At 36.5% G+C, this 13,218-nt stretch overlaps 1 protein-coding gene across 2 annotated transcripts; it reads left to right on the forward strand.

Annotated features, from left to right (window-relative positions):
* Positions 1–5,854: 5,854 nt before the first annotated feature.
* LOC113645918 (microsomal glutathione S-transferase 1) lies at positions 5,855–9,720 on the forward strand. 2 transcript variants are annotated; one of them, XM_027151884.2, is made up of 4 exons: positions 5,855–6,002; positions 7,568–7,707; positions 8,907–9,001; positions 9,090–9,720. In XM_027151884.2, the coding sequence occupies exons 2-4, from the start codon at positions 7,591–7,593 to the stop codon at positions 9,334–9,336; spliced, it is 459 nt and encodes a 152-aa protein (XP_027007685.1). In that variant the 5' UTR covers positions 5,855–6,002; positions 7,568–7,590; the 3' UTR covers positions 9,337–9,720. The 2 variants fall into 2 exon arrangements, with proteins under 2 accessions (XP_027007685.1, XP_027007686.1); XM_027151885.2 differs by lacking the exon at positions 5,855–6,002 and adding an exon at positions 6,705–6,766.
* The last annotated feature ends 3,498 nt before the right edge of the window (positions 9,721–13,218 follow it).

Genomic DNA, 13,218 nt, shown 5'->3' on the forward strand with positions numbered 1-13,218 from the left:
CAGTTCTTTATATTCCCCCAACAATTTAAATCATACTACCTCTAAGGGAAAACACAAGGACATTCAGTTATGTTCACATAAAAGGAGGAAAGTGAAGCCAGATGCCATGCTGATGGTTCATTGTTTGAGAAAGTTCTGTTTGTTCTTTCTTATCTTTCAACCTGTCCTCTGTGCTCAAGAGGTGAACTGTGAATACACATAACCACTGGAGATATGAACACTTAGCTTGTGAATACAGTTTTTTGAAACATCTTACACTACACTGGATGACAATGTCTTTCAGTTTCATTTATCTGACCTCTAGATCAGTGTATAACGTTTCTTCTTTCCATCCCCTTAAACTATAGCCTCACACTGAAAGTAATTGCCTTGAAACGCCATTGAATCATGAAAAGATTGATAATTAATTTAAAATCCAATTAAAATAAGCCTTCTCCAGTAGTAGACACTACCTTCAGTACATTTTGTAGGGAATAAAATATACATTAGCTTTCGTTTTGGTTCATTCATTTGTCTTAGTGGCAAGAATCCTTAAAGGTTGTGTGAATAATCCTCAACAAATTACACACACACACACACACACACACATACACACACACACACACCTGGACAGTCCTAATGGCTTCCAACATTACTGGCATGACAAGGAAATCGCATTTTGTGTGTGTGTGTGTGTGTGTGTGTGTGTGTCTGTAAAATGCCCAATGGTGGTGTGAAGGCCATCTGAGGTACAGTGGACCCTCCATAAACCTGACCAGGATAAAATGATTATTGGACTTAATTAATGCATAAGAATTTGTTAATATGAAACATAGTTATGTTATTTATTTTACCATTAAATCCTAAGTGCTAATAATGAATATTTACATTGGAATACTTTGTGTAATTATTAGCCTCAGTATAATAATCTCGCAATATTGAGTTCAACCTACCTTTTTTTGTTTGTGTTGAAAGATTTGGCTTCCATTTGTTCATTAAAAAACTTCAATATCATCTTGCAAAATTAATTAGCCATCATGAGAGAGAGAGAGAGAGAGAGAGAGAGAGAGAGAGAGAGAGAGAGAGAGAGAGAGAGAGAGAGAGAGAGAGAGAGAGAGAGAGAGAGAGAGTGTGTGTGTGTGTGTGTGTGTCTAAGTTGTCCCTGAGTTTAAACTGTAAAAATGATTTATCTGGTCAACTCCATGTCATCATAACTAAACATATTATCTGCTTTGCGATGCAAAATGCAAGTCCATACAAATGTATCAAGTGTGTGAAGTGTGTATTTGAGAAGTGTGTCTTGCACATCTTGCATATAATTGTGACCGTAAGCTGTATTCTATACACTGAATCTAATTTGCTAGAATGTTCTGGTATTTGGACATTCTGACCTTTGCATCCCCGTTTACAATTTTGAGAATGCATTAATCTTTTACAAGAGAAATTATTTCATAATCGCACAATCCGCTGTCACCTAGATGAGGATGGGTTCCCTTTTGAGTCTGGTTTCTCTCAAGGTTCCTTCTTAATATCACCTCCGTTTTCCTTGCTACTGTCGCCTCTGGCTTGCTCATTAGGGGTAAATTCATCAATTTAAAAAAATTATTTTTTGAATTTATATTTCTGTGAAGCTGCTTTGTGAAAAATGTTTTTAAATGACCTATACAAATAAAATTAAGATAAATTGGAAGAAAAAAAGGTATCTGGATATTCTAACTTGTCATGGACTCTGTTACTTTTCCTCAGTAAATATACACATATAAATAAATAAATAAATAAATAAATAAATAAATAAATAAATAAATAAATAAATAGAAACAGATTGCAACCAAAATAATCTGTCACATTATGCTGTTGCTATTGGTAGTAGAGATGTAACAAGATACAAATACATTATTCAGAATGATACGAAACAGATATAAATATGAGAAACATTATTCATTTTATTTATTTATTTTTTTGGAAAGCTGAAGAAACACATTGAATTCACAGTGAATCTCATCGAGACTAGACGTGTACATCACTGCCAGGAGCCCTCAGGGGTGGTTTTTACTTTCGTGCGGCTGTGAGAGTGGTCACATATGAAGAGTTTAATTATTCATCATTAGTAACTGCCTGGTCTGGGTCACAGTGGTTTAAATTAGGCTGCTGATCTGTTTCTATTTTTCATAACTAAATTTGTTGAAGGACATTGTGGCATGTACAAACAAAGGTAAGTCCTAAAATACTAATAAAGGGTGTACACATCTCTGGTTGAGTGATAAAGCTAAGGATCTTTCAGAGAAAGAATTTACAGGTCATGCTGACAGTGCTGGCATTTATAACTGGATCTCATCTTTCCCCAGTGTTTCTGATGGTTTAAAGGTCAGGCTTTAATAAAAATGTAATAAAAATATGTAAATTAAAAAAAAAATGCAGATACAGACCATTAGTTGGTGGAATGATCTATTATTTTTTTTTACCTGATGAGTAAGCCTGCTTAAGCTCCACCTTTAAAATAAATTCAAGTAAACTCTAAATTCAAGTTTAATCAAAAATATTCAAGTGTTCATCATTTAATGTTTCATATTTCTTAAGGTTGCATGTTGGAAAATGTCCAGCAGGCCCCTGAGCTTATCTTGTGATACCACGCATGCTCAGCATTCACACATTGATTGGTTGGGCATGGGGCATGTGACAGCGCAGGAAGAAATGTGGGCGCCACATTGGGTCGATAAAAAAATGTATGTGCTGGGAGCCATGGAGGCTTTCAGTAATGAAATCAATAGCTGCGCTTGGCTCCAGGCATTAGGATCATCGGGCCGGCTGTTATTTAGTCATCGTTGTCCTAACAGCCCTAGCACAAGCTGGCTGGCAGTTAAAAATCAATAGAGTGACACCACAGCCAGCATCCCAATTACTGGTGAATGTGGTGAGAAATCAATGCAAGTGGTTGCCATTAATAGGTCTTGGTGGGAAATCATACCACATTATTTGTGTTAGGGGTCTTTCATTCTATCGCATGCAGTGTTGATTTGCTCAAAATGGAATGACATCAAATGTTATTACAGCACATGGAGATCAGAAAATCAGACTCTGATCATTTTTGCTACTTGAACACCCTTGTCCCAAATTTTATTAACATTTACAGCATTTTTGCAGACACCCTTATCCATAGCAACTTACATTTATCTCATTTATATAGTTGAGCAACTGAGGTTTAAGATCCTTGCTCAGGGGTGGAAGCTTGGTGGACCTGGGATTCATGACCTTTTGGTCAGTAGTCCATTGCCTTAACCACTGAGCTACCACATCCCCTTTACACTGCCAGTCTAGTAGTATATTATATAGATTTTTATATCAATCTAGGGCTAATTGGATTTCCAATCTCTATCTATCTCTCTGAACCTTAACATAAAGCTTTATGTAAATACACCACACCAAGAGCTACTATGAGCTTTCATCTCTCTTGCAGCACCACTGATCAAACTGAACACTGTTCCTCTGTGTCTCCTAACGTTACCGACGTGATGGTAAGCACATAGACACGTCACCTCGACTTCTCCCTCTCTCACTCATGGCCCTCAGGCTAAATAGAGACACCTCCAACCCTCCTGTCCCATTTATGATTGACACCTCTCACGTGCTCTTCTGACAACTTAGCCCCCCTTCCTTCTTCCAGCCCTCTCTAGCATGCAAAATACCTTAAAAAGATAGGAGAGCATGAGGTGCATGCTCATGCAAGGTATCTAACCGACTTGCACTCTTTATCGGATATTTCTCGCTAGCTGTTCTGTCTCCTTCTAGCAGCTCATGCATATGGAAAGAAGAAAATATGTTCAAGTTGAGATAAGAACAGCGCCTACAGCTGAAATGCATTTCTAAAACCGATACAATAGCAAACTTGACATGTGATGTTTAAACCGACAGTGGCGTGGTTGTGAAGAGGGACACGGCACGCTGTTTGTCAACCAGCCAGAGAGATGAGGCTAAATCCTCATGCTGTGATGTCCGGTGTATTTGGATAACAGGAAACGGAAATGACTGCATCGCTACACTATGGCAGAGTTTCCAGTAGTGCTTAACTCAGATTATATAGTAGTCAGATACTGAATATCTGTAAGCTGTAAGTTAATTTACAAAAGTTTAAGTAAAAGTTACACTCTTTTGTAGCACCAGTGTAAAAACAAAAAAAATAAATACATCAAATAAATGTATTCAAACATTAATAATTGAAGGTGTTCCAAACTGGATAGAAATAAACAGAAATAGATGCAAAAAGATGCTATCAAAATAGATGCTAACAAATTGAATCCATTTTAATCACGACCTTTTGAAAACATTCAATAATCGCTTTATATGGATTTAACATACATGAGCCAGCCGGTATATTGCACTCAATTAAATCCATCTTCAGGACATTATGAGATGGCATAAAGACAATTCTTTGTCATTTCAATGCTTTAGAACTGCTGGATGTGCTGTAACCTTTATACTGATAAAGCTTATTGATTTGTACTTGATTATAAAACTATGTTGGGAATCTCAAGAAGAAAGGAAGGAGAAACTGCAACTAGGTTGAAATACGAATAAGTGCAATGGACGGATGTTTGGATCAGTGTTAAAAGACTTGAAAACGTGTGCGGACTTGCCATCTCTAACTGAAAGCTATTTTTCAAAAAATGTGGTAAATCAAGTACAGCAACTGCTCTAGTAACTTTAGACTCTTACAATGCATGTTTGTATATGAGGAAAAAGTAATAGAAGACACTTCATCAGGCTATACGTATTATTTACAGTACATACAGAGAAGCCTGCAGTATTACTATAGTTCCATATTGTAGAAAAAAATTCATCTGTAATAAATATATAAAATAATAAATACATTTGTAATAAATATTACAGGATTACAGGATTTTAAGCAAGTTAAGATTTCCCAGTTTAACCAGTGCATTATTATTACAACAATGGTGCATTTAGTTACTGTCTAAAAGTAATAGCACTAATTCACAGACAAAGGAAGACTATTTGAGAATTTACTACTACAGATATTTTTGGGCGAGTCTTTTATCACCCTCAGGGAGCCTATCTTGCTAAAACAGGTTTCAGTCAAGTTTACTTTAGGGTAAGTAACAGAATTCCACAGCCACACTTCTTTAGTCAACTTTTTACTTTTTCAAGATTAACCTTCTTGCTTTGATACACAAAAACCAAGCAAAGGGAAGCTACTCTACACCAAAGCATTTCCTCTGCACTGTCTCTGTGAGTCAGCAAACAGAAAACATAGGACACCATTTGCAAGAAGCTATTGATTTACGGCGAGGGGGAGAATTGAATTAATCTGCATGATATCACAGACACAGTGACTCAGCTAACACTGTGTAAACCCTGACAAACTCTGCATTATGACTGTTAAGGCACAGCCAGATCTGATTCTATATTTAAATCAGACTGTTTATACATTATAATAATTAGGCTTATAGTTACTAGCTTGGTGTTACCACACTGTATATGTTTTACCCAGTATATTAATTACCTAAATGTTAGCTAGCTCCTTGGCTGCTACTTCACACTATATAATAGTTGGCCAAATGCCTACTGCTGACACTGGTTACTGTTTAATTGTTTTATGCTAGTTAGCTTGTTAGAACTAAGACTAGCATTGTGTGGTAAGACTAGCATTAGCTAAATAAACCATCTTTATTTTAGCTATCTAATTATATATATATATATATATATATATATATATATATATATATAATAAATCATTTCATATTAGAATTAACTATCTATTACTATCAACTAATTAAAGAAATCACACTACAAAGCATAATAAAATCAGGTTAGAGTCTGCAGGTTTTTCTTGTGGATACACATATCAAAGTTCAGATATTTCATCATTTGCTAAAGCCTTTATGGGACAAAGGTTCTGGCGTTAACACAAGAAGGCGGTCCGTAAATTCAAATTCAGTGTCAGGATACACCCATAGATAAGACAGAAAATTCTTGGACTAAACAAACATTTAGCTTGCCACATAGTAGAGGTAAGTTAAACCTTTTTTTCTTAACAAAGTTTCTTGGCACATCTCACTTGCTTAAGTTTGCACAAAGTAGCTTCAGGTCAGAACATGTCTTTCTGTATTGGAACTATTGAACTATTTCAGCTTTTACCACATGGGAGAGATATTACAGTGTTGTGTTTCGGCAGCTAGAAGCTGAAATGCAAATTTTGGGATAATATTCCCAAACACTAACACTGAAAATAAATAAAAAACAAACAAACAAACAAAAGAAATACAGTAGGTAAACCAGAGCTATGTAAAACCAAAGTAACAGGCAAACCTGAGCTATGTAGAGCTATTTGTAAATACAAATACAAATGGAACTGCAGAAAATGTTCATGCTATAAGACTTAGACCTCACTAAAAAAAACTCTAAGAAACATTTTGCTTTGCATAAATCAAAAATAAAGTAGTATTTAATGTTTATCAAAAACAATGTAAGAATTTTATAAATAGTGTGTGCTGCCTACTTGAGCATTGTCCTTTACACCAGTGGTCCCCAACCCCCAAATGGACCAAATGGTACCAGGCCGCCCAAGAAACATTAAATTATTTCCATTTTATTTACTCTCGGGTTTGTGCGACTTTCCATGGACGAGAGGTTAATAACCGGGAGCTGAGAGACGTCACCTAAAGCCGCACCAATACCGCGCAGGCGCAAAATATGATATCGGGCCGGGTTTAGGTGAGGTCTGGAGCTGAGCGGCTGCAAGCGCCAGTGGCGTTGTAGCTTTGGTGGAGAGAAGGTGTGTATCGCTCTTCTCTCTGTTCACCGGTACTTTCTCATGTTTAACACTGCTTGGTGTACGTGTATATTGTGTTTGCTCAAATTTAACCCACGAATTAGCAAAAATGAGTACGAAACAGACGTCGTTACAAAGTTAGAAACTCTGCCGGTGTTCTGGATTAAAGTCATGGCGGAATACCCTGAGATTGCCACCACAGCACCTAAGTCTCTATTGCCATTTCCGACATGCTATCTGTGTGAAGCGGGGTTTTCTGCAGTGACGGCAACCAAAACAAAACAACGGAATAAACTGGACATAAGCAACACACTTCGGGTGTCATTGTCTCGTATTACCCCAGATTGAACCGTCTAATTGCAAAGAAACAAGCTCAGGGTTCTCATTGATTTAGCGTTGTAGTGAGTTAAAAAGGCATGTTTAAATACAATTAAAGTGAAATTATTAATTTCAATTTAATTGTATAGCCCCCACCCCCAAATTATCAAACATTGACCGGTCCGCGGCGAAAAAAAGGTTGGCTGCTTTACACTGTAGCTGGATATTTAATGAAGCAGAAATGTAGTTGTGAATAGATAACAGACAAAGCTGAACATTATCCAATATGACAAAAGGTTTAGATTGTCCAATAGGATTTATATGAAGGGATATAGCCTACTTATTGTTCTGCCTAAGGTGCCAAAAAAAGTCTAGCTTCCCAGAGCAGTGATTCACACATGAATGGCAGACTAAAATAGATTTGCAAATGTTATTGGGGAAATTGACTGACTTTAGGTGTGTCAAATACCGTTTCTGTTATGACAGGAATTCATCAAGGAACTCCGACAATGGCCGCCATAATTGACAGTGAGGTTTTTCTGGCCTTCTCCACTTACGCCACCATTGTCATTCTCAAGATGATGTTCATGAGTTTTTTAACTGCATACTTCCGATTCACCAGAAAGGTAACAGAGGATACACATTAAACATGTATATGCCTTTAGGTTGAGAACAGGATGTGGAGCATTTTAACAACACTGGGATAAAGTGTACATCGTTCTAAGTTTTTTTCCTAGCATTTTTAGCCCGTTTAAATGCCACCCTGACTCGAACACATTAAATATGTTTATATTGTAATATATGTGACATTCTTTATATTTTTTATATATTATTCTCATGAGAAGGTTACTGGATTTGTGCTACAGCTAGGTCACGTTACTGATGTAGATACAACAGTGTGTATATAAATATCAGGTGTCTAAAAAACAAAAGAGCAAGTCTAATTACTCACTCATCGTTTCCTAGTGATGTCTTTTAAAGAGAAATCCAATGTAGAGGAATGTAGTAGAGACAGCAAATATTAAACTCAGGATTCCACAAAGCAATTCAGTTCATTCATTGTGCGGAAATATGTCAGAGATTCCGTCCAAGCTATTAGATGATGGTGCTGGTGATGGTATTAACATGAAAACTGAGGTTGTACAGATGAAGAATTGAAGGAGTTAAGCAACGCTGCACTGGCCTTTTAAAGTAGAGATAAAATAAAAAGGGCTAAATTCCACAGGTGTCACCATCAGAATGTAGTCAAAAGTCATTGTGGGTAATGTAGGGAATTGTTAAACTAGTGAAAACACATAATATTACAAAATAAACCAGTGATTAAAAGGATTATTATGCAAGTTGTTCAAGATTTAGTTTACCATAAAATCATATGGACCCTTTAATTACAATGAATTGCAAGGGATTTACACAAAGAACATTTTTTTTCTTCAAATATGACATGTTAAGACACTAAGAGTGGACCAATCATATTACTGACATTTTTCTTTTCACACCATTTTATGTAGCATAGACATCATGATAAATAACGTCTGTTAACACGTACCTTAAGAAACTCTCCTTTTCACTGCAAAGTTTTCATTACAATATCTGTTCTTAAATGTGATTTAACTGTTGATAGATAGATAGATAGATAGATAGATAGATAGATAGTTAGATAGATAGATAGATAGATAGATAGATAGATAGATAGATAGATATCTACTGAGAAAGCTTTTTTAAGGTCACTTGTAAATCAATATTATTTGGAAATCAGTATAAATAAAAATACAATAAAACTTATTTATGTAGTTTGTATGGTTTTATTATGATCTTTCTTTCACAGGCATTTGCAAACATTGAAGATGTTCGCATGGCCAAAACTCCTGAGGAGAAGAAAAATATGCTGCGTGTCAATGAAGATGTGGAACGTGTTCGAAGGTCCAACATCTTAAACATTTATTGTGTATGTAATGTATCCAAAATACGTGTCTATGGTGTGAAAATGAGCTTTGCTTTGTGTCTCCAGATGCCATCTGAACGACCTGGAAAACGTCATTCCCTTTGTGTTGATTGGCTTGCTCTATACTCTGACAGGACCAGAGCTTTCCACCGCTCTGCTTCACTTCCGCCTGTTTGTAGGGTCTCGATTTGTGCACACAATAGTGTACGTGACCTCAATGCCTCAGCCCAGTAGGGGTTTGTCCTGGATAGTGGGCATAGGCACTACTTTCTCCATGGCCTACCACGTCCTCAACACTGTACTGAGGCTGTAACGAGAATACTCTGAGGAACATCTCCAAACACCAGACCTTTCATGTCTTATCTACTTCCTTATCTATCTATTATTAACTTTTAGTGTAGCACTGTATACATTTCTCTTTTAAAAATGAAATCAGTGTTTTGTCACTAATAACACCAAGTATAAACTCTATTATAATATTGACTATTCCACAATGACCTAGAGATTGTTCTTTTATGTTATTTTTAATCCAATATATTTTTAGAGGATTGTTGTTGTACTTATGCATGAAGTGGCAACCGGAACTAATTTTGGTGCTTCATACCAACGGCGGGTGAATAGTTATGCACTCACAAATCTTATGTAAATAATTCACAAATTATGTTGCAAAATATATAGATTTTTCTTCCTCCTTCAATTATGGGCTACTTTCTGTACATTCTTGACTTTAATCCCAAGTTCATTTTAGGACCATTACCATTTTTTAATACTAAAAAAGTAAAAAAAAAAAAACGTCAAGGTTGGGGATGATTGAGGGTTTGTGGGTGTGTGTGAATACTTATGTATGGGTTACATTAACATATTAACATACATTGTTACAATTTTAATATTTTATATGAACTGAAAATTTTTTAAAACTAAAATTAGTTTTAATTTCAGCTTTATTTAATCTGTATTGGATGCCGTATTAACTATGAAATGTAAATGCAATGGTTGGTGTTCTTAACTATTTCAAAACATGATCAAATATATACTCAGTTGTATGGAAGTATGTCCAGCTTTCATCTCTGATCTTTTTAGAAACCAACCTTTAGATTCTCTCGGCTGGATTACTGGAAGGTATAAAAAGAAAAAATGATCAAAGCTGCAAGTGATATACAACATAAATAATATAGAACTGTACAGTAGATTCCAGTGAACAAGCTAAAGCCTTTGCCACAGAAACAAAGCCATAATGATAAAGCAGTCTTAATGATAGAGCAGTCTTAATGCTATTAACATTAATATAATTTCTCAAACTGTATGAAACCTGAGATAAATCTCTACATTAAGACATTGTTCAAACCCTTGAAGACAGTTACAGCTATGAAATATTTTTAATAAATCTATATGATTTAATAACCATATTAATATTATCAACCATTATTCAAAAGTTAAAACATCTAATAAAGTATACAATATCTAATTATTGTGTGTTGTGTATTGTGTTGTTTTGAACAGAGCACATTGTAAAGAGATGCAAAAAAATATTTATTTTCTTTTATTTCTGTAATGATTTCTTTTTGATTGAACATTTATTTGTACACTTTTATAAAACAATAATAATATTACTATTACAAGATAAACATTACAAAATGAATCCCATTTTTTGTTGTTGTTGTTGTCCAGTCCAGTGTGACTTAATAAGTCTGACATACCAGAGAAGACCTTGCTATTAAAATGTCACGTTAACATAAGTGATGTGTTTTGTGTCCACTAGAGGGAGGTGTTTGAAAACCAAATCTATTTCAACTGATCACCGTACACACAATACGACACGTGTGCCTCTGAATTCATGAACTCCAACACTTCCGTCCTATATCTTCATAGTCTGAAATACATGAATAAAAGCTCCATGAATGAGTGAATATTTGATATAACCCAAGCATATGGAGGCCAAGTGTACAAGAAGTTCAGAGGAGCATCTTTTTTCCTTAGGTATACATGATAATGCTCCCAATTGCGTCTGCACAAAAGATAATAAAATGTTCCAAAGCTCTGGTTCTCATAGCCTCCTGTTTATAACAAATTAAACATGGCTATTAGATCCAAAGTGTAAGAGAAAAAAGCCATGCAGAGAGAGGCTTCTGTTCATTTCTATTGTTTGTTTGTCCAGATCTGGGGCAATACGTCAGTCAAGTCGAACGTTTTACAGTCTTGGCAGCTGACGAAGGCCTAAACCTTGCTCCATGATCAATAGTTACTGATCCACCTGCTCTGTCTATGGCACAAGGGTTCAGCTCTAGATGCTCCTAGTGGCTCCTTTCGGAAAACTGGTTTAGAATTTGCTTTTACTGAAAAGAAAAAAACTGTGCTGCACCTTATAGCTTTTTACTGTAACATATCACTATTCCAAGAGACATTCAGACATACGGATGAGAACACAGATGGACTGCCTGTGCACCTCCATGCCTGTCAGAACATTTCCTCACTCTTTGTCTCTGTATTAAGCAGACATCGTATATTTCTCAGATCTGCCCGCTGCCTTATTGTTCGGGTTATTAACTGTACAGGGGCTTAATTAGGCAGAACTTCAAAGTGGTGGCGCAGGCTGGTGCTGAGGTGCGGCAGAGATTTATATCACACAATGGCTCCCCGGCTCCTGAAAAATTAATGAATGCTTAGCCGAGATCCGACTTAGAGCCGACACTCTGCATTATAAATCAATTTGAGTTTGAGCCTTGCTGTCTGCTGCCCGCTGGACCTCGCAGCACGGACGATTCGAGGGCACATGCTGATTGCAGGTGATGGTTCCATGGCGGCTGATTCTGAGGTAATGTGTGGACTGCTGGTGCTTCATCCAGCTCAAGTTGATATGATGAAACAGGCCCCAATGTACCTGAGGCCAGTCTATAATGGTCACAGGCAGACACACACACACTTGCTACAACCTATTAGCTTTCAATGAGGGATATGATGGAGTAGCAATTCAAAGCTATTCTGGCTCAGGCAGTACGTAATACAAGTCTACATTCAGCAAATGTCACCTTTCAGGCTTTCTCATTATGAGTAGTGTCTTTTTTAATGTTGTTTCTTTGCGCTCTGCTTTGTTGTCATCCTGAAGCTTTGATTACAACATGTGACAGCTGGTAATATTTTTCTCATGTAGGTTTAGGTTACAATTTTGCCATGTGCTCATTTTGGCCAAGGGTACTCAGTTAAAAGAAGGACAAAATGGCTTTTTCTTCCATAATGAATCGACCACTAGACATGTATGTGGATTGAGGCTGGGGCTGTGCAACCAGAATGCCAAAGGAAATTTGTCAGGTTCTTTGTTTTTGCATCTTAAAAAGCACAAACTGTCTTTGAAGTGCCTCTAACTAAATAGCAAAATCCATTAAAATCCTAGCAAACTTCAAATGTTAATATTTGAATTGCACAGACAGAACTCAGCTGCTCAGTCATTTTGAAAAATGCCATATGCTAAGTGGACTGTCAACCCACATCTGGTTTAGAAGATCTTCCACAGGATGCTCCTCCAGGAAAATACATAAACCACGTTCCCTTTGAACATGCAGCATTAGTCTCACCCCTTGCTAGTAAAACCTTATAGGATCAGAGCGGTGTGAACTCTGCTTGTATGGTACAGGTGGAGATTAGGAGTGCTGTTGTGGAGCTTGCGTTCAACTTGGCTGGGGTCAGCAGATTGCTTATGCTGATCGCAGTGATTGGAACTCAGGTGATTAGCATAAGCAATTTAAATGCTATTGATTTAACCTCACAGCTCCAGTAATTGAACACCCAGACCAATCCTCCCCGCCCTTTTCTCACGCTCACTCTCTCTCTCTTTCTGTTCTGTTCTGTACATCTGTTCTTCTTTCAGAGCGCATTACCCTATATGTTTTATTTTCTTGTTTCATCAGTTTTAGGACTTATTTTAATGTTTAAAATAAAACACAGTTGAGTGGAGTCCAGCTAAAAGTCATTTGATAAAAATAAAGGGAACAACATTCAGTATCTAAATCATTACACAAGATTACTATTAGGATTAGATACAGCCACACATCTCCCAGAATGCTTAATTAGGGCATTTATAGCTATATTGATGAATATCAATGACATTGAAGTGCCTTTGAGGCCTATACAGTACTGTGCAGATTTCTTAGAAACCCTACATTGCTGGAAATTTTGTTTTACATACATATTTTATGTCTTA

The sequence above is a fragment of the Tachysurus fulvidraco genome, chromosome 19, assembly GCF_022655615.1.
Source record: "Tachysurus fulvidraco isolate hzauxx_2018 chromosome 19, HZAU_PFXX_2.0, whole genome shotgun sequence".
In the NCBI taxonomy this organism is placed as follows: domain Eukaryota; kingdom Metazoa; phylum Chordata; class Actinopteri; order Siluriformes; family Bagridae; genus Tachysurus; species Tachysurus fulvidraco.